The sequence below is a fragment of the Manis pentadactyla genome, chromosome 4, assembly GCF_030020395.1.
Source record: "Manis pentadactyla isolate mManPen7 chromosome 4, mManPen7.hap1, whole genome shotgun sequence".
In the NCBI taxonomy this organism is placed as follows: domain Eukaryota; kingdom Metazoa; phylum Chordata; class Mammalia; order Pholidota; family Manidae; genus Manis; species Manis pentadactyla.
Window position 1 is genome coordinate 134,573,415 of NC_080022.1, and position 26,968 is coordinate 134,600,382.

General features: G+C 49.1%; 1 protein-coding gene across 2 annotated transcripts in view; it reads left to right on the forward strand.

Moving 5' to 3' along the window:
- The window catches only part of PIK3R5 (phosphoinositide-3-kinase regulatory subunit 5), a 74,138-nt gene extending 56,609 nt beyond the window's left edge, over positions 1-17,529 (forward strand). Inside the window, exons 6-19 of one of the 2 annotated variants that reach the window (XM_036896160.2) lie at positions 5,228-5,297; positions 7,970-8,144; positions 8,724-8,877; positions 9,555-9,638; positions 9,869-10,583; positions 10,703-10,865; positions 11,174-11,299; positions 11,708-11,836; positions 11,982-12,075; positions 12,171-12,247; positions 14,599-14,692; positions 14,766-14,848; positions 15,397-15,509; positions 15,661-17,529. In XM_036896160.2, coding sequence (XP_036752055.2) covers positions 5,228-5,297; positions 7,970-8,144; positions 8,724-8,877; positions 9,555-9,638; positions 9,869-10,583; positions 10,703-10,865; positions 11,174-11,299; positions 11,708-11,836; positions 11,982-12,075; positions 12,171-12,247; positions 14,599-14,692; positions 14,766-14,848; positions 15,397-15,509; positions 15,661-15,808 — 2,225 coding nt within the window. In that variant the 3' untranslated portion in view covers positions 15,809-17,529. The remainder of the gene's footprint in view (positions 1-5,227; positions 5,298-7,969; positions 8,145-8,723; positions 8,878-9,554; positions 9,639-9,868; positions 10,584-10,702; positions 10,866-11,173; positions 11,300-11,707; positions 11,837-11,981; positions 12,076-12,170; positions 12,248-14,598; positions 14,693-14,765; positions 14,849-15,396; positions 15,510-15,660) is intronic. The other variant, XM_036896161.2, reaches the window with a different exon arrangement.
- The last annotated feature ends 9,439 nt before the right edge of the window (positions 17,530-26,968 follow it).

Genomic DNA, 26,968 nt, shown 5'->3' on the forward strand with positions numbered 1-26,968 from the left:
CAGAGCACTGATACCAAATACGTGGGTTTGCCCCCCATGCCAACCAATTCTCCAACTCCCCAGGCACCCACTGTGTGTCTCAAGACTCAATTCAATTCTGACACTATCCCAAACTGGGGTTAGGGCTCAACTGTACAGGCCACCCCCCTTCCGGTGCCAGTTGCAAATCCAGGTCCCATGGACTTCTGATGGACCAGCTATAAATTGGGGGTTCCTGCAATGCCCTCCTCAGGTTCCACAATTTGCTAGAACAGCTCATAGAACTCAGGAAAGCACTTTACTTACATTTACTGCTTGATTATAAAGGATATTATAAAGGATATGGATGAACAGCCAGATGAAGAGGTGCACAAGGTGAGGTCCATAAGGGTCTGAGTGTAGGAGCCTCTGTCCTGTGGAGTTGGGGTGCACCGCCCTCCTGGCATATAGATGCATTCACCAACCCAAAAGCTCTCTGAACGTCACCGCCTAGGGTTTTTAATGGAGATTCTGTTAAATTGACATGACTGATTAAATCTTGGTCATTGGTGATTAACTCAATCTCTGAGCACCTCTTTCCTCCCCGGAGCTTTTTGGGGAGCCAGTGTGTGGGACTGGTGCTGACAGTTCAAAGCCTCTAATCATATGGTTGTTCCCTCCAGCTGAAGTTCTCCAGGGGCCCACTAAGAGTCACTCCATTAGCATAAACTCAGGTCCCTTTAAAAAGGCCTTGTTATAAACAACAAAAGATGTTCCTCTCACCCCTCTCACTCCGGAAATTACAAGGGTTTTAGGAGCTCTGTCTCAGGAACGGGACAAAGACCACATATATATTTGTGATTATACCACAATGTCAGGGGAGCTGCACCTCATCCTCCACCCACTTTGGTAAGAATCCAAACATGAGGGACGCCACTGGTCAGGGGGAAACCTTACAAATGAAATCCAGTCCCTGCTTTTACGGTCTTAACCGTGATTGACTGAAAGCAGTTTTTCTAAACAAAAACAACAGAAACATTACAAATACTGATTAAATTTTTGAGTATTTGATAGTACAATGGCAGTGAAACAGGTTTTTACAGTTAAAAACAATAATCAGGGAGGACACACATCAGTTCTCTGTTATTCTTGCCACAAATGCCTAACCTCACAAATGGAATGAGTCCGATCCTGGGATGACATCAGACACCCCAAATCAAGGGACATTCTGCAGTAACTGATCAGGACTCTTTTGTCAAAATCATGAAACCAGGAAAAGACCAAGGAATTGTTACATTCTGGAGGAGGCTAAGGAGAAATAGCTAAATGCAATTTAGGGATGCTGGATACGATCCTCAAGCTAAGAAAGGACATTAAGGCCAAATATATATCAGTATCATTGGCAGGGGGTGGGGGGATTTAGGGAGAGGAGTGGAAGGCAGCTGTTCCAGAAATCACAGGATGTGATGAGTTAATAAATCCAGCTGCCTTTTAAAGTAAGCCCAAAAGGACAGTGGCTTAAACTCATAGGGTTTTTTTTCTCTCTTATATTAAGAAAAAAAAAACCCAGTAGAAGGCAGTCCAGGTTGAATCAGTGATCCCACGAACGTTACAGACCAGCCTTTTCCCATCTTTCTGCTTCATCATCCTCAGCAGAAAACATTGTCCTCAAGGTAACTTCATGCTCAAATGTGGCTGCTGGAGCTCTGGCCATCACGTCCCCATTCCAGTTACAGAAAGGAAGAAATGAAGGAGGGGTGCAAAAAGGGGTCTTCCAGAAGCCCTCCCAATACCTGTAAGGTAAGGGAGGTTGAGAAATGTGACTTATCAACTGGGTCTGTCACCCGGAGTCCCATTAGTAAAGAAGGAGGGAGATGCCATGTATAACTTACTAGTAAGACCTGGGCTGGTCTTGTCAGGGGGACCTCAGCAGGGTGGTCTAGGATTAGGGTGGCAGGCTTCACTTCACTCACCCCCAGGCCTCATGGCTCTGCAAAGCGGGAAACCTCACCCCACAGGCATCTCTGTGGGGCTAGTGCACTTATTCTGAGCAGCATATGTCTTTTTTTGCCATCAGCCTTTTTTTCCCAAGAACCAAATCCGGTCTGCCTATGTGGAGCTCTGCCCAGTGGCTTCCTTCCCTTACTATCTCCCTCTCACCTGCCTGACCTGGCGCAGGCTGCGTCCCTTCCCACCATCAGCCTCTCTGCTCCCAGGCTCACCGTCTTTGTCACGTCCTTCCCCAGCTTTATGCACACCGAAGGCTGTGCTTCACCTTCCTGCCTAGGGATGCTCAGGTCTCATGGCCCAAGTCCCCAGTGCCTCCAGACTCTCTAGAATCCGGCACCCCAGGGATGGGTGCAGGAAGGTGCTGCTCAGGGGACCCCCAGAAGGGAGGAAAGTTTAAGAGAAGCCCAACTGCCAGTGGCGCTTATGTCAGGGTATGATGTAGATCAGACTCTCAGACTCTCATAGATACTGGAAAAGGAATGCAACGTAATCTCATGTAGGGGTCACAGTACAGTTAAAGCTGGGTTGCTTCCCCGCTTCGTGTTAGCATGCTGGCTGCATAGAATTGGGGTGTTTGCCTTCTAAGAGGAGAACTAATAGGCAAAGAGGATCAAAGTGTTGTCCCTGCCTGCCTCAGGTCTGCGCAAGCGCCGTGCCTCATCCTCAGCATGGGCATGTCTAAGAGTGTCCTTGACTTGGTATTAATTCTTGTTTGGTGACACAACCATGACTGTTATACCTCCTCCAACATCAGAGTCAGCTGTCCTGTGCAGAATGGCAATATCTAGTCACAACTTTGAAAGGGGGTGGAAGCTTAGCTGGATAAACAAGGCCAGGATCGTGAAGGGGTCACATGCGCAGGTGATGTGCTGGCCCCTCGCCATGACTGCCCACTGCCTGCTAAGCCCACCAGCACCCATCCTGCACCTGCATGAGGTGGCTCTTTCCCTTTCTTTCCCACTTGTCAGGACCTGACGCAGGGATAGCCTTGACAAGACTTTGTTCAGCTCTTGGACCAGCCTTGGTCTAAGAAAGCCAACCCCAGAAAGTTGTTCTCATCTGCTACGGGAATGGGGGTGATAAAACCAAAGGAGGAGAGGCACCTATCACCCTGAGGCTCCTGATGTCGCCTTCCTGTGGAGGGAGAGAAAGGGGAAGGTTGCCCTGAGAATGATACTACTCCATCCCCAGCAGGCACAGCCCCCTGGGGCATCAGGTAACCTAATGAAAATTGAGGTCCACCTGGCTGTAGGACACTGGGAGAGATTTCTGATCCCACAATGCATACCAGTGCATGGGGAGTTGGCCCACTCAAAGAGGTCACTTTGCTCAAAGTTTATAGGCTCAAAGCCCCCTGTACATTGCACAATCTTCTCTAACGTGCTCTTAACTCGGGTCCCAGTCCAGCAATCCATTATCCCCAGACTCCGCCCCATGATAAGCAGTGGGATCCATTATCAGGAGCAGCCAAGAAGGGGGGATTTGGTGGGAGTCGGGGGCAGGCTGTAGGGAGCTCCATCGGATGATCTGTGCTCCAGCTGGGAGCTGTCAGTATCTGGGCTGTTCAGCAACGGCCAGCCAGCCCTGGAAACAGTCCCTCTGGGTCAGGTTTTGCCAAGAGGCACCGATGTCCTCTGCACATCCCCCGTGAGTGCAGCCAAATCAGGCAAACTCAAGGTTATATGGAGTTGACAGAGCTAGTAGGAAGCAGCTCCCAGCTCTAACACAGCAGTCCCCAAATGAAACCATTAAAGCATCCCAAGATAAACAGGTGGGGAAGTACAAGATGGTAGAGAATGTTCCTTGTCATGAGACTGAAAGGGAAAAGCGAGCTTCCGAGAGAAAGTGGTATTTCAGGGTCGAGGTGGGGCTTTGTGACTAGGAAACATCATCAAGCTTCAGGAGGACAGTGGGATTGGAAATTGGCAGGAGCCCTGCCGTGGAGGGAGAGTGAACTCACCTGTGGCACACCCCCGCCCCCCACCTGCCCCGAGGAGTGGCCTGCATCAATAGAGGCCAAATTGGGAGTAAAGTGATGGGTCAGCAGGACGTGGGTTACTCACCGAAGTATCATATTATAGAAGAAAGGTGCAGAAGGGCCAAGAGAAGACCTTGCTTTTGTGTGTTTGCAGCCAGGGAGACTGGGGCAGCGGGTGAACGTTGTCTCCACTGCAGCATTTCACTGGGGGGTCAGAGGAGGCCCGGGGAGCTCTTCTCTGTCATGCATGTGAGCAGCCACCAGATGGTGTCCTGAGTCCTATAGTTATGGCCACTGTTTCAGGAACTTGCCTATCAAAATAGATATAACATTAACTTCTAAACATGTGACAATTACATAAAAGAAACATCTTTTGATCAAATGAATGACCGCATCAAATGAATGACCGCAAATCAAAGTGATTAGATCCTAAATTAGAATAGCATAAATCGGTGATTTTCTGTCACTTACTGAACAAGAAGCATGGCCTCTCCACTTACAGCCATCTCTAACCCCTGTCTTGGCTTTGCACCTCTGCAACAGGATTGCCTTCCTGCTCGCAGCTCAAGCCCCACTCCCCAAGCCCTGTCGGGGGCCACCCTGATGATTTCCAAGCTCTAGCAAGGAAGCCATCTGCCCCCCTGCATCCTAGTCCCTGCTTCTGTTATCCTCGCTGATGAGGAGAGCGAACGCTTGATATATCTCCTCTCTACTGTTGACAAAGAACTGAATACATACTCTAAAGGGTCTGTTTTCCAGCTACAGAAGTCAGTCATGTTGCAGGAAAGAGGAAAAACTTTCAGTTTGTTTCTTCTTGGTGCGTCTGAAGTCAGAGGAGATGGAGAAGTCGAAGAGGCTGGAGGGGAAGCTGGGAGGGATGCAGGGCGCAGAGGCAGGGCTCAGCCTTAGAGGGACCCTGAGAGTGTGTGGGACACAAGCCAGAGATGCTGGGAACCTCACCACCCTGCTGGTGCTGGAACTGAGCTCAACCGCTGCAGGACACCTGGGCCCAGGACTGGGGAGCAGCCATCTCCTGGGCCTCGGTTCGCCTCCCAGGGCTCTGCTCACAGTCTTTGAAGAGGGAGGCTTTGTGGGGCAGTGGATGGGGGGCCTGGAAACAGACTGAAAGGCCTAGGAGGCCACAGGTCTGATCTGCTCCATGTCCTGAACAGCATCCAGGAGCTCCCAACCCAGCTGTCCATTGCTGGGCCCACCGGGAGGCACGGGGCCATGAGTGCTGAAGGAGCAGATAAACCCACAAACTGCTTTCTTTGGCCACAGGAATCTCCTATCAGCGCCTGGTGAGGGCCGAGCAGGGCCTGCCTGTTAGGAATCACCGCAGCTCCACCGTGTGAGTGCTCTGGGGTGGGGAACTATGGGTGGGACGTGGGACCCCCACTCTTTCATCATTCCTGTGCCAGCCCGCCCCCACCCCGTGCATCTGGCATTCCCTCCATCACTGCACTCTCTCCCGCCCCAGCCACCAACAAACAGACTTCAATGGGACTAGAACCCACTGGGTTGTAGTGGTGGTTTGTAATAGGTGTGTTTTTCTGGGCTGAAAGTCTTTCATCACATCCCTAATTAGGTCCAAGATTTTAAAAAAGAAAAAGTTTAAAAACCACCAGCATTTATTGTGCCTGGTGCTGGGCACACATTACCTCACTTTACCCCCACTTTTCAGATAAGGAAACTGGAGGTCAGAGAGGCCAAGTATCTTCCCCAAGGTCACACAGCTAGTGAGTGTCTGAGTCCAGATTTGAACCTGGCTTAACTCAGAAGCTCATGTTCTTTCCACAGTGTCTTTCTGCCTATTAACTAAAACAGCATTTTCCAAATTTTTTTGACTGGAACCTACAGTAAAAAAAAATGCATTTTATATGAAAGCCTGGTATATACACACACACAGAAGTGAAATGAGTTTTAGGAAAGGAAACTTATCCCAACCACATAGGGTGGGCTCCATGCCATGCTATTCTATTTCATTTGAAGGGCAATTCTGATTATGACCCCAAATTGATTCCAGGACCCACTCATGGGTCCCAGCCTGCAGTTTGAAAAGCACCGGAGGAAAAGGCTTAACTCCGAGGACCCCCTGGCGTGTCTCCAAGCATGTGGGTGCTCTCTCACCTAGAAACTTGGGAAACCAGAGACCCCAGCCTGCACCAGCCCAGAAAGTGTAATCACCCCAATTCCTTCCTCCCATCCTCAGCCTCAGGGGGTCGCTGCACATTCACACCAAGAGGAAACATTTGTTGAGTTCCTTCTAAGCAGAAAAAAAACAAAGCCTGTGGTATATTTTGAGAGACAAAAAGAGGATAAAAGTATTGTATAGTAGGTAAATAAGACATCTGGTGAATAAGCACTACCCCCTTTTAGGCTTTTACTGAGCTCTGGGCACTGTTCTAAGCATTGTTACATCATGCAATCCTCATTTTAATCCTATAAGAAAGGTATTTTTACAGCTGTAGACTCACAGACCCCAAGAAGGAATGAGCAGTTAGGGAAGTAGTTGGGGAGGATGGATGGGGAGGGGAGGAGAAGGGGAGTAAGGGGCATTATGATGAGCACACATAATGTAGGGGGGTCACTGGGAAGGCAGTATAGCACCGAGAAAACAAAGAGTGACTGTAGCATCTCACTACCCTGATGGACAGTGACTGCAGTGGGGTGGGGGGTGTGGACTTGATAATATGGGTGAATGTTGTAACCACAGTGTTGCTCATGTGAAAACTTCATAAGATTGTATATCAATGATACTTTAATAGAAAAAAAATATATATATATATATAAGGTATTTTTAGATCAGGGAACCAAGGCACAGAGAAGGTTGTAGAAAGATCTTAGAGCTCAGAGGTGGTCTCGCTTTGGTTGCCTGTAAGTTGGGCACAAGGATGCAGAGAAAGCGTGCAAGTGGGGCAGCATGTGTGGAGCTCGGTGCACACCTGTGGAAGGAGATCGAGCGCTTGGTGAAGAAGAGGGGCCCAGGAAGGGACTGCCTATGTGAACCTAACCCCTTTTTCTTGCAAGCAGAGAAATCAAAATTAGTTTCTCCCTAAATGATGGGATTTCTGACAGAGCCTGGTCCTGTCCCCATGCCCTGACCTGGGGACGGCCGTCCAGAGACTGGCGGGAACACCACACGCATGGTGCTTCTTTGCCCAGGGTTTAAACACAGCAGGGATGTGTGAGCGCGAGAGCACTGTGAGCAGCCCCTCCTGAAGCGTCCACAGCAACAACACCGCCACTGCTCAAGTGCCCTTCATGAAAACGCAGCGATGGAGGGTTGGCATGGGTGAAGTGAGGACAGTTGTGTGTTGTTAACTGTTAACCGAGTGGTCCACACCTCAGGGTTCATGACTCTCTTAACATTTGGGTGTGTTTGAAATGTTCCATAATGAACAAATTTAAACACTGGCACCCAGGGGGAGCCCAGGGTCCAGTGGGAGGGGAGGCAGAGGTGGCTGGGTGCACGCTCCCTCTCCCAGCCTGATGCTGGCCTGGGTGATGGCTGTGGCAAGGTAGCAAGGCATCCCCTCTGAGCAGGGGAACCAAAGGCAGCCTTGACTTGGCATCCCCTCCTCCTGGCAGCTGCCACCCCAAGCCATGACTCTTGGCTTTAGGAGCAGAGCACAGGCTGAAATTTCAGGTCACGTGGTATGACCCTTCCCCTGACCCCTCCCCAGGAATGATTGCCTGGCTTCCAGTCACCTCACCTAAAACATAGTCCTCTAGTCTTCTTTTGAGTAATCTGGCATTCATTCAGATGCCCTGTAGGAAAGATATTTATATAAAAATGAAGGCAAAATTTATTTTTGAAAATTAAGTTCAGTTTTTAAAAGATACGTTTGAAGGCACTGGCTAAAAAGCTCTCAGAAGTAGACCATGCACTTTCCTCTTGGAACTGGGACCCTTGAGACCCCTCGGCTCTCTGGGCTGTGAGGAGACCCAGGCCTCAGAGAGCCAGACACTGGCAGGTGGGAGGTGGGTGTCTGGGTCCTAGCCAGTCCTCTGTGTCCCCAGCACCGTGTTGTTGCTGAACCCCGTGGAGGTGCAGGCCGAGTTCCTCGCTGTGGCCAACAAGCTGAGTGCGCCCGGGCCCTCGCCCCACAGCGCCTACACCACCCTGCTCCTGCACGCCTTCCAGGCCACTTTTGGGGCCCACTGTGACCTCCCGAGTCTGCACTGCAGGCTGCAGGTAAGTGCCTGGGCCCTCCTTCCAGCAGAGCACTTCTCCGAGGTGGCAGAGCCTCTCTCCAGGTTCTGTCTTGGGGTACACTGGCCTCTCTCATCCTGAGTGATGTGGCAGGACAGTGACTGGGGGGTAGCCCCACTGAGAGGGTTTCTGTTGTGTTGGGTCCTGACCAAGGTGGGTGGCCCCCTGGGCAGTGAGGCTGGGCACAGAGCTTGAGAGGATGGCCTGGACCAGGTGGTATAGGACCAAGCTTTAGACTAATGCTAGAAGACCTGGCTTTAGTCCTAGCTCTGTGACAGGTCAGCTGTGGCCCTCGGTGGCCCTTCCCCTCTCTGGGCTGCAGTCATGATCTCTGAAGTCCCTCCCAACTTGGCAGTGCTCTGGCTCTGGGCCTTCTCTCATCCCATTTTCTGAGACTAGGGGTTGGGGGTGGAGGCCTGGCTCCCTGGTCAGCCATGGGTAGAGGTGGGTGGTGAGGCAGGAGACTGGTCACTGCTGCTTTCAGTAAGATCCTGGGAGCTTGAGAAGTCAGGCAGCCAAGCTGTGACACAGCAGCAAGCCTGTGTCCTCCGGGGGTTTCAGTCCAAGACCCTGACAGAGCTCGAGGACATCTTCACGGAGACTGCAGAGGCGCAGGAGCTGGCATCTGGCATTGGGGATGCAGCTGAGGCCCGGCAGTGGCTCAAGACCAAGCTGCAGGCAGTGGGAGAGAAAGCCGGATTCCCTGGTGTCTTAGGTAAGGCCCTTGGGAGGGTAGGGCCTGTTGTAGCTCAGGTGAGCAGTCCACGTTAGCCTGGTGGTTCTGCTCCACATGCTCATTCAGGGACCCAGGTCCTTCAGCATCCTGTCGCTGCACCACCCCAGAGGGCGTGGCTCCCGTCTGCAGAGTTAAGGTTGGGTTGCCATCACGTGGCAGCTGGTGGGAAGAGAAGAGGATGCTAAATGAGGGCAGGGGGCTTCGTTCTTACACTGAAGATAATGCAGAAGTTGCATGCATCATGTCTGCATGTACTCTTTAAGCCCCCTGTAGTCACGTGGCCACACCTTGCCCCCGGGGAGTCTAGGAAACATCCTGTCTACGATTCTATTATGGAAGAAGGGACACAGTATTCCTTACCAATACCTGATGAGATGGTGCTATTGTTTTCCTGTGAGCACCCCGTAAAATGAGGCTCAGAGGTTGTGACCTGGCCACTTTCACACAGCTCATAAAAGCTTATGGCATTTCCATGGTGTCCTTGAAAAAAGACCCTCTGCCAGGCATCCCGGCCTCCAACTCCACCTCAGTCCACCCGGCTGTGTGGCTTGTGCCCATCGTTCCCCAGCTCTGCCCTCTTCTCTAAGTTGAAGGGCCTGGGTTGGCCAGTCCCGGGCCCCTTCAGCCCTCCCCTCCTGCCCTCACTGTTCTTACAGACTCTGCAAAGCCTGGCAGGCTCCGCACCATCCCCCTCCCTGTTGCCAGGTGCTACACCTACAGCTGGAGCCAAGACAGCTTTGGTAAGTGGCCCTGGGGGGCCCACCCTGCCAGCTGCTTCCCAGTCCCACCAAGTCTCCACCAGAGCAGGCTCTAAGCAGAGTAGGGGGCACTGCTCTGAGTTCTGGGCTGGCCTTGACCCTCCCTTGACCCTCTTCTCTAGTCTGTCTGCCCTGTTGCCCCTCCCAAGGGTGAGCAGGGGAGATTCCAAGGCCCAGATACCCAGGCGGTGACTCCCCTTGCTTCCCTGCAGACATCCTGCAGGAAATCCTGCTCAAGGAACAGGAGCTGCTCCAGCCAGGGATCCTGGGGGACAACGAGGAGGAGGAGGAAGAGGAAGAGGAGGAGGACTTAGAAACCGACGGGCATTGTGCTGAGAGGGACTCACTGCTTTCCACCAGCTCAGCGGCCTCCCGGGACTCCACCCTGTCCCTTGCCTTGTCCCAGGCCTCAGGGCCCACCCTCTCCCGCCAGTTGCTGACCTCCTTTGTCTCAGGCCTCTCGGATGGCGTGGACAGTGGCTACATGGAGGACAGTGAGGAGAGCCCCTCCGAGTGGCCTAGGAGGCCCGGCAGCTGGGAGCGCCGAGGCCATCGCAGGCCTGGGCAGAAGTTCACCAGGATCTATAAACTCTTCAAGAGCACCAGCCAGCTGGTACTGCGGAGGGACTCTCGAGTCCTGGAGGGCAGCCCAGACACGGCCTCTCCACTGCGGAGGGCCGGGAGCCTCTGCAGCCCACTGGACGGCTCAGCACTGCCCCCCGGCCGGGCCCAGCGCTCCCGCTCCCTGCCCCAGCCCAAGCTCAGCACCCAGCTGCCCAGCTGGCTCCTGGCCCCTGCCTCCCGCCCCCAGCGCCGCCGCCCCTTCCTGAGTGGGGATGAGGACCCCAAGGCTTCCACGCTACGTGTCGTGGTCTTTGGCTCCGATCGGATTTCAGGGAAGGTGGCTCGGGCATATAGCAACCTGCGGTGAGACCCTGATGGGGGTTTTGCCCTGCCCTGGGTAGCAGGGTGCTGGTGGAGTCTGGGCTTTAGGCCTAGGGTCTGAGAAGCACCAAGGGACCCTCTCCTTACCATCTTCTTGCCAGGCGGCTGGAGAACAATCGCCCCCTGCTCACCCGGTTCTTCAAGCTGCAGTTCTTCTACGTGCCCATGAAGCGAAGCCATGGGACCAGCACCAGTGCCTGCCCAGCCCATCCGGGCCAGATGCCCACCCTCCCCACAGACTCCTCAAGGCACCCCGGCCCTGCAGTATGTCCTCAGCCATGGACCACACGGGGTGGGAGAGTAGAGTGGACATGAACGGGTTCCCATTGCCTGAAGGGGGCTGGCTGGGAGTCACCAAAGGCAGGCACGCGTGTTCACGGGGCACCCCCTGCCTGGGCTCACTCCTGCCCTGCACTTGGGGTGGGATTTTGCTGTATGACATAGACTGAGAGTTGTCAGACTTCCCCCAGGGTAGGGAGAAGCTCAGATTAGGGCCCTCTGTGCCGTTCGGAGCCGTGGGGCTATGGCAGCAGGCCTCCCTAGCTGGGAGTGACTCTTGCCCCCTGCCCCAGGAGCTGGGCCCAGCCCCGTGGGAGGAGAGCACCAATGACATCTCCCACTACCTCGGCATGCTCGACCCCTGGTATGAGCGCAACGTGCTGGGCCTCATGCACCTGCCCCCTGAAGTCCTCTGCCAGGTAAGCGCCCCTGGGGCTGGGGGAGAGGGCCCCCAACTGTGGTCACCCAGCTTCACATTGCAGGCCCTGACTTTGGAGGCTCCAGCTTGAGGCCTCCATGGAGGACCAGGGAGAGGGGGCGATAAGCAGGACTGAGCCAGAGCTCAGAGCACTGGGGACAAAGGCAGGGGGTAACTGCAGTGATGGGGAGCCTTCCCAAAGGTCCAGGGGTCCTTAGGTTTCAGCCCCATTCCTCGGCCCCCAGCTTTTTCCAGCTCAGCCAGGGCCCTCCCGGGTGACACCTGAGGGTCTTCCCCTGGCCGTGTGTCCTGTCCTCCCTGGCTCTGTGTCTCCTTCTATGTGTGTATGTGCCTCTTCCTCCTCTCATTTGCCTCTCTCTCCACTGCCTGCCCATCCCCCAACCTCCAGCAGTCTCTGAAGGCTGAGCCCCAGGCCCTGGAGGAGCCCCCTGCCCAGCTGCCCATCCTGGCAGACATGCTGCTGTACTACTGCCGCTTTGCTGCCCGGCCCGTGCTGCTGCAGGTCTATCAGACAGAGGTAAGGCCCCCGGCCACCGCTCCCTGGGCTCCCTGCAGGCCTCGGTCAGCATCGCCCACCCCTGGAAGCCAGTAGCCCTGTGCTGGAGGAGCCTGGTGGCCCCTCCAGGGGTGCTCGCTGATGCCGTTGCACCTGCCCACTCCAGCTGACCTTCATCACTGGGGAAAAGACGACAGAGATCTTCATCCACTCCCTGGAGCTGGGTCACTCTGCTGCCACGCGTGCCATCAAGGCTTCAGGTGGGTGCTAATAAGCCCTGGGGAGATGGGCAGGGAGGCCAGGGCCCTGGGAGGTGGGGCCCAGAAATGAGAGGGCATCTGTCCATGTGGCACAGGTCCTGGCTGCAAGCGGCTGGGCATCGATGGTGACCGGGAGGCCGTCCCTCTGACACTACAGATTATTTATAGCAAGGTGAGACTCATGCTGGTCCCAGGGCCCTCACCCAGAGCCACACTCATGTTCCTGGGCCCCGGTGTTTAAGCTGGAAGCTGCAGCAGGCTCCCCCGGGCCCCCGACTCTCCATCCCCATGCTGAGAGAAGGGGGGTGCTCCCCTCCCTCGAGCTTCCAGCTTAGGGGCTGGATGTAGGGCTGGCTGTGGGGGGAAGGAGGGTCAGGGTGAGGCTTCTAGAGGCAGAGCACAGGCGGAGTCAGGGTCTACAGGGACCAGTGTGCCTGGCTGGGTCCATGGGAGGTGGGACTGGTGGGACAGTAAGGAGATTTGGGGGGTGTGGTGGGAGGGGGTACCCATGAGCACACCAGAGGGCAAAAGTCTGAGCATTCACACCCTGGGGCACAGGGCACGGGAGCTTGACCTCCCAGATGAGAACCTCCCGCCTTCTTGCCTTTCTTCTTCCTGTGCACCATTCCCAAGATATTAATTTATTTAGCCCCTACTCATGCCAAACTCTGTGCTGGGCAAGGGAAAATAGCAGTGAGCAGAGAAGGCTAGGCCCTCCCTTTAACTTTCCTAGAGGAGGGAGACAGACAAAAAACAAGGAAATGATAAGGGCTAAGGTGATGTCTCAGAGTGATCAGTGGAGACCAGGCAATAAAAGGGCTGATGGGTTAGGGAAAGTGGAACTTCTTTACATTTGGTGGCCAAGAAGGTGGGCAGGGAGGCCTGACACTCAGTGAGTGCTCTGTGTCAGGCATTTGTGAACACCTACTGGGTGCTAGGTGTTGTTCTAGGAGCAGGAGTGTTCACAAGGGTAAACAAAGCACTTACAGTCTAAAGTGAGTGGTAGGCACTGGTTAGATGATCCCACAAGATGTATAATTACAGCTGTGACAAACAGGTGAAGGAGAGGCAGGTAGTCCTGTGAGAACCTCCAAGGGGATTATTCAGCACAGTCAGGGAAGTTAGACAAGGCTTCCTTGAGAAGGGACATGAAGTCAAAATTGGAGAGAAAACCAGGAGTTAATTAAGTTAAGAAGGAAGGGATGTACCCTCTAGGCTGAGGGAACAGCATATGCAAAGGCCCTGTGGTAGAGAGAATGTGAACACAAAGGGCACTGAAGGAGGGCCAGAGGGGCTGGAGCAGAGAATGGGTAGGGCATGACGATGAAGTGAGGCTAAGGAAATTGGGACGGCCTGAACCCCAGGGGCTTTGATTGCAGTGGGAGGAGTTTTGTCATTGTCCTAAGAACAAATGGGTACCTGTTGAAGGAGCTTAAGTTTGGGGTGGGGCTGGGAATGTATTTGACATGGTCAGATTTGAGGTTTGGAAACTCCATCTAGCAACTCAGTGAAGAACAGTTGGAGGGCTTACAGGGGATGAGGAAGGCCAAGCAGGAGGCTGTGGTGGGTGCCCAGGATAGAAGTGTGGGCATCTGCCCTGGTGGAGGGAGGCTGTGGAGAGGAGGAGAAACAGGAGCTGTATGTGGACTATGTGAGCCGCAGGGCCAAGGGATGGATTAGAAAGGGAGAGCCCATACTCCTGGATTTCAGTCTTCTGGGACTGGTAGTACCATTTTCCAAGGAAGCCCAGGTCTGGTGGGGAAACATCATGAGTTTGCATATGCTGAACTTGAGGAGCCCTTGAGAGGCAGGAGGAGAAACCAGAATGCACAGCGGAATGTGTGGCCCGAGCTCAGGTGAAACGCGAAGATGGATTAGAGGTGGTCCTGGATAAGGGGCACAGGTGCAGTTCCCTAAAGGGGCCAGTAGGAGTGCAAAGAGCAGAGGACCCAGGAGAAGGTCCTGAGACCTGCGTCGTGTGCTGGCGGCCGAGGGGGATGGTCATGCGGGGCAGAGGCCCCAGCCAGTGGTGGTGGGCAGCCCAGGAGTGCGTGTCCTGGAAGCCCAGGAGAGGAGAGCGGAGAACAGAATCCAGGACTCCTGAAAGGCTTAGGAAGTTGAGGCCCAAGAAACCTTCTTAGGTTTGGCAACAGGGAAGTCCCCAGTGAAAGAGACATTCAGACAAGGACCCAAAGAGGGGCTTCCAGCCTGGCTCTGCCTGGGACTCCATACCTGTGAGCCCCTTTCTTTCTTGTGTGGGCTCAGCAGGAGATTGTCCAGACCACTCCTCAAGGGGCTCTCAGTTCTTGTGCCCCACGACCTGGTCACAAGGCTGACCCACAGACCGTGCCAGTGACCTGAGGCTCCTCCCTGGTGTCATGAGTTTACACAGAGGTCAAAGGGCTCCTGGTAAAGAAGCCAGCAGCTCCTGGGCTCTGCTGACTTCGGGCAGCTCCACGCTGCGGGCAGGTGTGGAGCCTCCTCCTCCGAGCCCGAGAGGCTCAGGGTCCGCTGCCATTGCAGGGAGCCATCAGCGGGCGGAGCCGCTGGAGTAACATGGAGAAGGTCTGCACCTCGGTCAACCTCAATAAGGCCTGCCGGAAGCAGGAGGAGCTGGGTGAGCAGGGCTCAGGGGCCCAGGGGGTGCAGGGAGGGTTCTGAGCCTGGCCTGAGCCGCCCCTGCTCTTCAGACTCCAGCATGGAGGCCCTGATGCTAAACCTGACAGAAGTGGTGAAAAGGCAGAACCCCAAATCCAAGAAGGGCTTTAACCAGGTAAGGCTTCCCCCTCCTTCCAGCCACATCCTCAGGAGACTCAGTGGGCATGTGTGCACGCGTGCATGTGTATGAGAGAGAGGAGGGGTGTCCGAGGGCCACGGCGGCCAGGCCAGTGGGAGAGGAGACACAGGGTGAGGGGTGTGCCTCAGGGTTGACAGGTGTGCAGTGCCGCGGGCTGGTGGTGTGAGATGAGGGGTATGTGTGAAAAGGGTCTCTAAGACCGTGGAGAGCCCTGAGTCCGAGGCGGAGCAGCCTCCATGTCAGAGGACCCTGGGGCGCTACGGTAAAGGCAGTGGGCACTGGGGTTTCTCTGCAGAAGAGCTTGATTCTTCCAGACTCAAGAAAGGGTGGCAGCTGGAGAGGAGGAGGGGGCTGGTGGAAGCCTCTGGACCCCTCTCCCGAGCAGGCCATTAGCTCTAGAGGCCTGCCGGCCAAACTGTTGCCCCCCTCTCCCTGACCTGGTTGGGCAATTTAAGAAAAGGAACTGCTAAGAGCTGACAGCTCTGGAGCCAGGGGTCCAAGGGCTGACCTGGGCCTTCTTCCAGATTAGCACATCACAAATCAAAGTGGACAAGGTGCAGATTATCGGCTCCAATAGCTGTCCCTTTGCTGTGTGTCTGGACCAGGATGAGAGGAAGATCCTGCAAAGCGTGGTCAGGTAGGAATGGGAGCCCTCAACTCTGCTTCAGCAAAACAGGGTCCCAGGGAAGGGTTCAGTTTCTGCACACCCCTTGTACCACCACCATCTAGAAGCTTGGAAGAAGCTGGAGGGGTGGGAGGCCTGCCCTGATGCCTTCTCTGCCCCACAGGTGTGAGGTCTCACCCTGCTACAAGCCAGAGAAGAGCAACCTCTGCCTCCTGCCCCAGAGGCCTGCCTGCCCACCGACCAACACCGCACCGGACCTCGGCTCCCTCCTCTGCCTGCCCATCATGACTTTCAGCGGGGCTCTGCCCTGAGGGCCCTGCAGCAGCCTGGACAGGAAGCCTGGGGGCAGCCTCCTCTGAGCCTCCTCCCCAGAGAGTTGTCTGCGAGGGTCTCATCCCCCATGGAGAACTGAACAGCCATCTGCTGGGTCAGGGTCCTGCTGTGGGCTCTGCAGTGGTCAGGGGCAGGGGATTGATGGTTTCTGGGCCTCAGCGCTCTGTCTGGGAAAGAAACAGGCATTAAAGAGAGGACCCAGCCCCTCAGACTCCTCATGGTAGAAAGGAGTGGGTGGGTGAGCTCACCTCCAGGGGCTCTGACCACCAGCACAGTCTAGGATCCTTTCTGGAAGAAAGACTTGAAGCTCTGGTGCTCTGGGATGTGGCTTTGGCCTCCTCTCCCAATCCTTGCCCACCCCCCTACCCCACCTCCTTTGTCAAAGACTTGGGGAACCTTTGTGTCTGGAGTTGAATCTCCTCTACTCTGGGGTCAGGTGGCAAAAAACATAGGTAGGACTTTTCTTTCCTGACCTCAGTACCATTCTCCCCACCTCTCTCTCTCTCAAGTTCCCTGAGTCTTCTGAAAGACAGCACTAACACTTTACCTCTCTTGCCAGGACCTGGAACAGTTTTTCTTTGGCACCCCTTTCTGGATCTGAGATCCTGGGGTAGAGGACAGGCTTCCATTCAGTAGCAACTGTTACTTCTAGCCCAGTGACTAGAAGAAAGTTAGTTTCTTAGAGCCTCCACTCCTTCAGCACTAAGAAGGGGTGAAATAATGCTTCCTTCAAAGGTTGCAAAGAAATTGTCTGCAGAGTGCCTGGCCCCATGGCTAGCTCATAGCCGGTGCTCAGGAAAGGTTAGTGGCCTCACCCTCTAAACACCGTCTCCCCATCTGGTTCTGCCTCCCCATGCTCTCATGGCCTCTGGGATGTTCTCCCTTCATTCCCTCTTTCCAATTCACTGGCCAGGCAGGACCAAGCCTTAGGGGGTAAGAAGCAATCCCCTTCACCATCAGAAGGAAGAATTGCCTTTGTCAGGCAGGGTAAGAGGAGGGCTGCACAGCTGCCACCAGCCTCCCCTCCTCCCCCAGGTCAGCCCCCAGAACCCCCACTCCCACCTCACTTCTTGTGCTGGTGCACATTGTGTGTGGAATCTTCCAGCCCAAAAGTTCGTGGGCACCATAGTGGTGCATAGGTAAGATCCTAGGGGGTGTAGAGGATGCAGTGCCTGGCCTCAGGGAGCTTGGTGCCTGATTGGGGGGCAATAGGGGATAGACCATGAGGGCCAAAATGTACTACTGCCAGGGTGGAGTGGTTTGAGAGATTGGAAGCAGACGTGGGCTGGGGTAATGGGATGGAGGACAGGGCTTTGGGTCAGGATTTGGACTGGTGGAGGGAAGAAAAGTTACCATGGAAGTGGACAGCTGTATCCTGCACCCTGCCTCCCCCTCCCCCTCCTACTCCTGCTTCATCCTAATGCAAAGTTCTGGGCCTATAGAAGCCCATGAAACCCCAGCCCAGAGTACTCGTAACTTGAGAGAAGCGGACCGAGCCAGCTCCCACTCTGTCCAAGCCATTCCCCCCCTGTCCTAGCCATCTGCACTTACCCAGGCTCCAGAGAGTGGTCATATACCTTCAATATTTTTTGTTGTATGAGCAGATTGTCCTACTACATGATCAAGAGGTGTCCAAGAATAAATTAATAGAATTTAATATTATTGTCAAATAAAACTTGATTAGTGTTGTATTTAATAACCTGTAGTTATTTTGCTGCATGAAAATTAACTGCTGGTTGGGGCTATTTTTAGACTTGATCATAGGGAGGGAAAGGAGGTGAAGGAATGCTGTAGGACACCTGTGACTTGGGAGAAGTAGGTAAGCACCAGGTGCCCAGCACGACTGCTCAGGATGGGGAAGAAGGAACTGTGAGAGTCCCTAGCTCTGCATCAGCCAGCTATTGCAAACATGAGCACACACCCAACACTCAATGGATCAAAACTATGGTGATTTATTCTTGCTCATACATCTACAGGACATCTAGGGACCACTTGATCTAGGTGGAGCTCAGAGTTGTTTGGCTGGAAGTTGCAGGTTAGGCTCAGGTCTGATCTGTGGGTCTCTCAGGCACATGGGCCAGAATGCTAGCTAGAGGGATAAGAAGACAAGTGATGCTTCTGAGGACCTACACCTGGAACTGGCATAGTATCTGCTGCCAAAACTCAACTGGTCAAAATTGATGAAGCACATCAACCCACAGACTTAATCAGCTCAGCAAATCTCACACAAAAAGGGCACTTCACCTCTGAGATCCTTTCCAAAACTCCATAACCCTACTGTAATTGTGAGAAAAATGACAGACAAACCCAGGTCATGGGACATTCTACAGGCTAGTCTGACCACTACTCTAGACAGTTAGTGTCATGAAAAATAATTTAGGACTGAGAAACTCACCAAGACAGAGTGAGGAAACCTGACAACGAAATGCAATGTGGTGCCCTGGATCAGATCCTGAAACAGAAGAGGATGTTTATGGAAAAACTGGAAAAATCCCAGTAAAGTCTGGAGTTTAGCTTTTTAAACACACACACACACAGAGCCATCTCACTGTCAAACTCCTAGGGGGAAAAGTAAATTAGAAAATCTTAAAGACAGCCAGAAGAAAAAAATGTACTTTATCTTCAAAGGATCAGCAATTAAACTGAGAGCTCCCTTCTCAACAGAAACAGTGGAAGCCCAAAGACAATGAAATAACATCTTTAAAATGTTGGGGTAAAAAAATGTCAACCTAGAAATTTATACTAGAATTGTTCAAGGATTTTTTTTAAGTATGTGCTGTTCATGAGAGACACACTTTAAGAACACAGAAAGGCCGAAAGCAAAAGGATGGAGAGGATATCACCATGCACACCTGACCCCACAACTGTGGTGTTACACTAGTATCAGACAAGGATTTTAAGGCTAGAAGCATTACAAAAGATAAAGGAGACATTTAATAAAAATCAAACAGTCAAACAAAGTATATCACAATCATAAATCTGTATGCACCCAATAACATCTTTAAATTACAAAGCAAAAAAATGGAAGAATCAAAGTCTCTACAGTCTCAGGAGCTGATAGAACAAATAGATAAAAATAGTAGAGCTATAGAGGATCTGGACAATACAATTAACAAATTTTATCTCATCAAAATAGAATACTGCCCAATAACAGAAACATTATTTTCTAAAGTACAAATAGGATACCAAATTTCAGATGATTGAAATCAGTTTATTTTCTGACTACAAAGAAATTAAACTATCAGTAACAAAAATATTACTAGAAAATCCGAACCACTTGGGAAGTAAGCACTATATCTCTAAATTATCCAGGAGTCAGAAAAGAAATAAAAATGTGCCAACTAAGAAACTAGGGAACATAATAAATGATCAGACAAAAAGGATAACAAGAAGGAAAGCTATTACAGTGGTTACCTTTAGCCTAAAATTGAGGTAATAAAGCAAATCTCTTCAAAACCTCATCAAAATATGTTTGTAAATCAGTAACAATATTCAAGGAAACTTACCCATGGAGACAACAAAGTGAGTTTTCCAGTAGAGTAAGAGTCACATTACTGATTTTTCACAAGTTGTATTCTTGCTCCCATCTGAATTTTAAATACAGAATAATAAATCCCCTTTCAGTTAAAAAAATGAAAACCAGAAAATGTATCAAACTGGTTAATAATAAATCTATGATACTGAAACTCAGGGGACGATAAAGCAATGCTTAGGAGGAAACTTATTGCCACAAAAAGTGTATCTTAAAATGAAACAAAGGCAGGAGCCAAGATGGTGGCATGAGTAGAGCATTGGAAATCTCCTCCCAAAACCATATATATTTTTGAAAATACAACAAATACAACTATTCCTAAAAGAGAGATCAGAAGACACAGGACAACAGCCAGACTACACCTACACCTGAGAGAACCCAGCACCTCGCAAAGGGGGTAAGATACAAGCCCTGGCCCGGCGGGACCCGAGCGCCCCTCACCCCAGCTCCCAGTGGGAGGAGAGGAGTTGGAGCGGGGAGGGAGAGGGAGCCCAGGACTGCTAATCACCCTAACCATCTGCACCGGAGCAGGGACACACAGTGCGTGGGGTGCTGGATACTAGGGAAACAAGACAGTAAGACCTGCGAGTGGGTCCCTGCAGCTGGCGCCCCTGGGACAAAGAAAAGCGAGTGCTTTTTGAAAGTCTTAAAGGGACAGGGACCCCACAGCTGGATGGAAGCATCCCAGGACACTTAGCCCAGCAGCTGGAATCCCAGGGAACTCCGGGCACCCTAACCCCCTGGTAAACAGTGCAGCTCGGAGGCCCCTCACGGCATTAAACAGCCTCCCACCCGTTTCCCCTCCAAGGTGTCTCTGCCCTAGTGGGAGGCCACGCCCACAGCAACCACAGAGCTTACTCCACAGAGGCCAGGCAAGAATCAGAGGCCCCATCTGTGCGCAGCTGCCCACCCAGCACAAGCCACTAGGTTGCTGTTCTCCCAGGAAAGGAAGGACACAAACCAGCAAGAAGGGATGTTCTCCCAGTCAACACATGCGCCAGCTCTCCCACAACTACCTCTATTGTCATGAAAAGGCAGAAGAATTTGATACAAACCAGACTAACCCAGACATCCTCCTCTGAGAAGGAATCTGGGGAGATAGACCTAACCAATCTCCCTGAAAAAGAATTAAAAATAAAGGTCATAACCATGCTGATGGATCTTCAGAGAAATATGCAAGAGCTAAGGGATGAAGTCCAGAGGGAGATCACAGAAATGAAACAATCTCTGGAAGGATGTAAGAACAGACTAGATGAGGTGCAAGAGGCTGTTAATGGAACAGGAATCAGAGAACAGGAACAGAGAGAAGCTGATGAAGAGAGATATAAAAGGATTTCCAGGAATGAAACAATATTAAGAGAACTGTGTGACCAATCCAAAAGGAACAATATCTGCATTATAGGGGTACCAGAAGAAGAAGAGAGAGAAAAAGGGATAGAAAGTGTCTTTGAAGAAATAATGGCCAAACTGGGCGAGGAAATAATTGATCAAACCACGGAAATACACAGAACTCCCAACAGAAGGGACCCAAGGAGGACAACACCAAGACACATAATTAAAATGGCAAAGATCAAGGACAAGGACAGAATTTTAAAGGCAGCTAGAGAGAGGAAAAAGGTCACCTACAAAGGAAAACCCATCAGGCTATCCTCACACTTCTCAACAGAAACCTTACAGGCCAGAAAAGAATGGCATGATATATTTAATGCAATCAAACAGAAGGGCTTTGAACCAAGAATACTATATCCAGCACAATTATCACTTAAATATGAAGGAGGGATTAAACAATTCCCAGACAAGCAAAAGTTGAGGGAATTTGCCTCCCACAAACCACCTCTACAGGGTATGTTAGAGGGACTGCTCTAGATGGGAGTACTCCTAAGACTAAATAGATGTCACCAGAGAAAATAAAATCACAGCAAAGAAAGCAGACCAACCAAATACTAACTAAAGGCAAAAAATAAAATCAAGTACCCACAAAAGCAGTTAAAGGAATCACAAAAGAGCCCAGAATAAAACAACCAGGAGGAGGAATAAGAAGGGAGAGAAATAAAGAATCACCAAACAGTGTTTATAACAGCTCAATAAGCAGGTTAAGTTAGACAGTAAGATACTAAAGAAGCTAACCTTGAACCTTTGGTAACCATGAATCTAAAGCCTGCAATGGCAATAAGTACATATCTTTCAATAATCACCCTAAATGTAAATGGACTGAATGCACCAATCAAAAGACACAGAGTAATAGAATGGATAAAAAAGCAAGACCCATCTATATGCTGCTTACAAGAGACTCACCTCAAACCCAAAGACATGCACAGACTAAAAGTCAAGGGATGGAAAAAGATTTCATGCAAACAACAGGGAGAAAAAAGCAGGTGTTATAGTACTACTATCAGACAAAATAGACTTCAAAACAAAGAAAGTAACAAGAGATAAAGAAGGACATTATATAATGATAAAGGGCTCAGTCCAACAAGAGGATATAACCATTATAAATATATATGCGTCCAACACAGGAGCACCAACATATGTGAAACAAATACTAACAGAACAAAAGGAGGAAATAGAATGCAATGCATTCATTTTAGGAGACTTCAACATGCCACTCACTCCAAAGGATAGATCCACTGGATAGAAAATAAGTAAGGACAAAGAGGCACTGAACAACACGCTAGAACAGATGGACCTAATAGACATCTGTAGAACTCTACATCCAAAAGCAACAGGATACACATTCTTCTCAAGTGCACATGGAACATTCTCCAGAATAGACCACATACTAGCCCACAAAAAGAGCCTCAGTAAATTCCAAAAGATTGAAATCCTACCAACCAACTTTTCAGACCACAAAGGTGTAAAACTAGAAATAAATTGTACAAAGAAAACAAGAAGGCTCACAAACACATGGAGGCTTAACAACATGCTCCTAAATAATCAATGGATCAATGACCAAATTAAAGTAGAGATCAAGGAATATATGGAAACAAATGACAACAACAACACAAAGCCCCAACTTCTGTGGGACACAGCAAAAGCAGTCTTAAGAGGAAAGTATATAGTGATCCAGGCTTACTTAAAGAAGGAAGAACAATCCCAAATGAATGGTCTAACATCACAATTATTGAAATTGGAAAAAGAAGAACAAATGAGGCCTAAAGTCATCAGAAGGAGGGACATAATAAAGATCAGAGAAGAAATAAATAATATTGAGAAGAATAAACCAATAGAAAAAATCAATGAAACCAAGAGCTGGTTCTTTGAGAAAATAAACAAAATAGATAAGCCTCTAGCCAAACTTATTTAGAGAAAAAGAGAATCAACACATATCGACAGAATCAGAAATGGGAAAGGAAAAATCACGACAGACCCCACAGAAATACAAAGAATTATTAGAGAATACTATTAAAACCTATATGCTAACAAGCAAGAAAACCTAGAAGAAATGGACAACTTCCTAGAAAAATACAACCTTCCAAGACTGACCAAGGAAGAAACACAAAATCTAAACAAACCAAATTATGAGCAAAGAAATTGAAGTGCTAATCAAAAAACTACCCAAGAACAAAACCCCCAGGCCAGATGGATTTACCTCAGAATTTTATCAGACATACAGAGAAGACATAATACCCATTCTCCTTAAAGTTTTCCAAAAAACAGAAGAGGAGGGAATACTCCCAAACTCATTCTATGAAGCCAACATCACCCTAATACCAAAACCAGACAAAGACCCCACCAAAAAAGAAAACTACAGACCAATATCCCTGATGAACGTAGATGCAAAAATACTCAACAAAATACTAGCAAACCGAATTCAAAAATACATCAAAAGGATTATACACCATGACGAAGTAGGATTCATCCCAGGGATGCAAGGATGGTACAACATTCAAAAATCCATCAACATCATCCACCACATCAACAAAAAGAAGGACGAAACCACACGATCATCTCCATAGATGCTGAAAAAGCATTTGACAAAATTCAACATCCATTCATGATAAAAACTCTCAATAAAATGGGAATAGAGGGCAAGTACCTCAACATAATAAAGGCCATTTATGATAAACCCACAGCCAACATTATACTGAACAGTGAGAAGCTGAAAGCTTTTCCTCTGAGACCAGGAACTAGATAGGGATGCCCACTCTCCCCACTGCTATTTAACATAGTACTGGAGGTCCTAGCCACGGCAATCAGACAAAACAAAGAAATACAAGGAATCCAGATTGGTAAAGAAGAAGTTAAACTGTCACTATTTGCAGATGACATGATATTGTACATAAAAAACCCTAAAGACTCCACTCCAAAACTACTAGAACTGATACCGGAATTCAGCAAAGTTGCAGGATACAAAATTAACACACAGAAATCTGTGGCTTTCCTATACACTAATAATGAACTAACAGAAAGAGAAATCAGGAAAACAATTCCATTCACAATTGCATCAAAAAGAATAAAATACCTAGGAATAAATATAACCAAAGAAGTGAAATACCTATACCCTGAAAACAATAAGATACTCTTAAGAGAAATTAAAGAGGACACTAACAAATGGAAACTCATCCCATGCTCGTGGCTAGGAAGAATTAATATCGTCAAAATGGCCATCCTGCCCAAAGCAATATACAGATTTGATGCAATCCCTATCAAATTACCAACAGCATTCTTCAATGAACTGGAAAAAATAGTTCAAAAATTCATATGGAAACACCAAAGACCCCGAATAGCCAAAGCAATCCTGAGAAGCAGGGGGGATCTCGCTCCCCAACTTCAAGCTCTACCACAAAGTCACAGTAATCAAGACAATTTGGTACTGGCAGAAGAACAGAGCCACAGACCAGTAGAACAGAATAGAGACTCCAGACATTAACCCAAACATATATGGTCAATTAATATACAATAAAGGAGCCATGGACATACAATGGGGAAATGACAGTCTCTTCAACAGATGGTGCTGGCAAAACTGGACAGCTACATTTAAGAGAATGAAACTGGATCACTGTCTAACCCCATACACAAAAGTAAATTTGAAATGGATCAAAGACCTGAATGTAAGTCATGAAACCATAAAACTCTTAGAAAAAAACATAGATAAAAATCTCTTGGACATAAACATGAGCGACTTCTTCATGAACATATATCCCCAGGCAAGGGGAAAAAAAGCAAAAATGAACAAGTGGGACTACATCAAGCTGAAAAGCTTCTGTACAGCAAAGGACACCATCAATAGAACAAAAAGTTACCCTACAAAATGACAGATTCGATAAAGGCTTGACATCCAAAATATATAAAGAGCTCATGCACCTCAACAAACAAAAAGCAAATAATCCAATTAAAAAATGGGCAGAGGAGCTGAACAGACAGTTCTCCAAAGAAGAAATTCAGATGGCCAACAGACACATGAAAAGATGCTCCACATCGCTTGTCATCAGAGAAATGCAAATTAAAACCACAATGAGATATCACCTCACACCAGTAAGGGTGGCTACCATCCAAAAGACAAACAAAAACAAATGTTGGCGAGGTTCTGAGAAAGGGGAACCCTCCTACACTGCTGGTGGGAATGTAAATAAGTTCAACCAATATGGAAAGCAGTATGGAGGTTCCTCAAAAAGCTCAAAATAGAAATACCATTTGACCCAGGAATTCCACTTTTAGGAATTTACCCTAAGAATGCAGCATCCCAGTTTGAAAAAGACATATGCACCCCTATGTTTATTGCAGCACTATTTACAATAGCCAAGATATGGAAGCAACCTAAGTGTCCATCAGTAGATGAATGGATAAAGAAGATATGGTACATATACACAATGGAATATTATTCAGCCATAAGAAGAAAACAAATCCTACCATCTGCAACAACATGGATGGAGCTAGAGGGTATTATGCTCAGTGAAATAAGCCAGGTGGAGAAAGACAAGTACCAAATGATTTCACTCACCTGTGGAGTATAAGAACAAAGAAAAACTGATGGAACAAAACAGCAGCAAAATCACAGAACCCAAGAATGGACTAACAGTTACCAAAGGGAAAGGGACTGGGGAGGATGGGAGGGAAGGGAGGGAAAAATGGAAGGGGGCCTTATGATTAGCATGTATAATGTGGGGGGGCATGGGGAGGGCTGTACAACACAGAGAAGACAAATAGTGATTCTACAACATCTTACTACGCTGATGTACAGTGACTGTAATGGGGTGTGGGGGGGGACTTTGTGAAGGGGGGACCCTAGTAAACATAATGCTCTTCATGTAATTGTAGATTAATGATAACAAAAAAAAAGAAACAAAGGCTAAAAATCAGTTATTTGTATTTATATCCCTAAAATCTAGAGAAAGAACAGTATCCTAAACAAAGTAGAAGGAAGGAAATAAGTATAAGAGCAAAAATCTGTGAATTAGAAAACCAACATACTAATTAATGAGACTCTAACAAGACTGATGAGAACAAATTATCAACCTGATGAATGAAAAAGAGGACATCTGTACAGATCCTACACATACCAAAAAGATTAAAGGGATGTTATAAACTCACCGATAAATTTGGCAATTTGGATAAAATGGGGAACTGCCCCCAAAATACAATTTGCTCACCTGACAAATTCTGAGTGGGATATGTTGAGTAGATTAATATATGTTAAGGAATTTGAAGCCATCATTTTCTTAGAGGGGCAAGCAGTAATACTTTTACTGTCTCTATAATCATGCATTTTCCAGAATATCATATAATTGGAACCACACAGATTAGCTTTTTTCACTTAATACACATTTAAGCTTCCTCCCTGTCCTTTCATGGTCTCATAATGCTTTTTTGTTGCTAAATAATATTCCACTGTCTGATGTACCCCAGTTTGTTTAAGCATTCACCCACTGATGGATGTCTTTGGGTGATGCCGAATTCTGGCAATTACAAATAAATCTGCTATAAACATTTGTGTGCTGGATTTTGTGTGGACATATGTTTTCAACTCACTTGAGTAAATACCAAGGAGCACAACTAGTTGGTCGTATGGTATAAGTATGTTTAGTTAAAAAAAAATGAAAAGCCAAATTCTTCTGAAGTGGCTGTGCTCATTTTTATTCTCACCAAATGAATGAGAGTCCTGTGGCTCACTCATTAACATCTGATGTTGTCACTGTTTGGGGCTTTTTCCATTCTAATTGGATGGGTAGTGATACCTCAGTGTTTTACTCTGCAATTCCCTAACCACTTTGATGGTGAGTATCTTTTCATATGTTTTTTTGCCGCATATATATCTTCTTTAATGAGGTATTTGTTCATACGTTTTGCCCATTTTTTTAAATTGGGTTGTTTGTTTACTTACTGTTGAGTTTTAAGAGTTCTTTGTGTATTTTGGATACCAGTCCTTTATCAGATACGTGTTTTGCAAGTATTTTCTCCCAGTCTGTGGCTTGTCTTTTCATTCTCTTAACAATGCCCTTTGCAGAGCAGATGGTCGTAATTTTAATGAAGTCCAGATTATCAGTTTGTTCTCTTTTAGCAGCCTAGAGCTTCAACTGGGGCCTGGAACATAGTGGCCTGTCACCATCCTCAGACCTTTCCCTGGGGTCCCTGACATCCAAATCATGCCTCCTCCAGAGAAACAGCT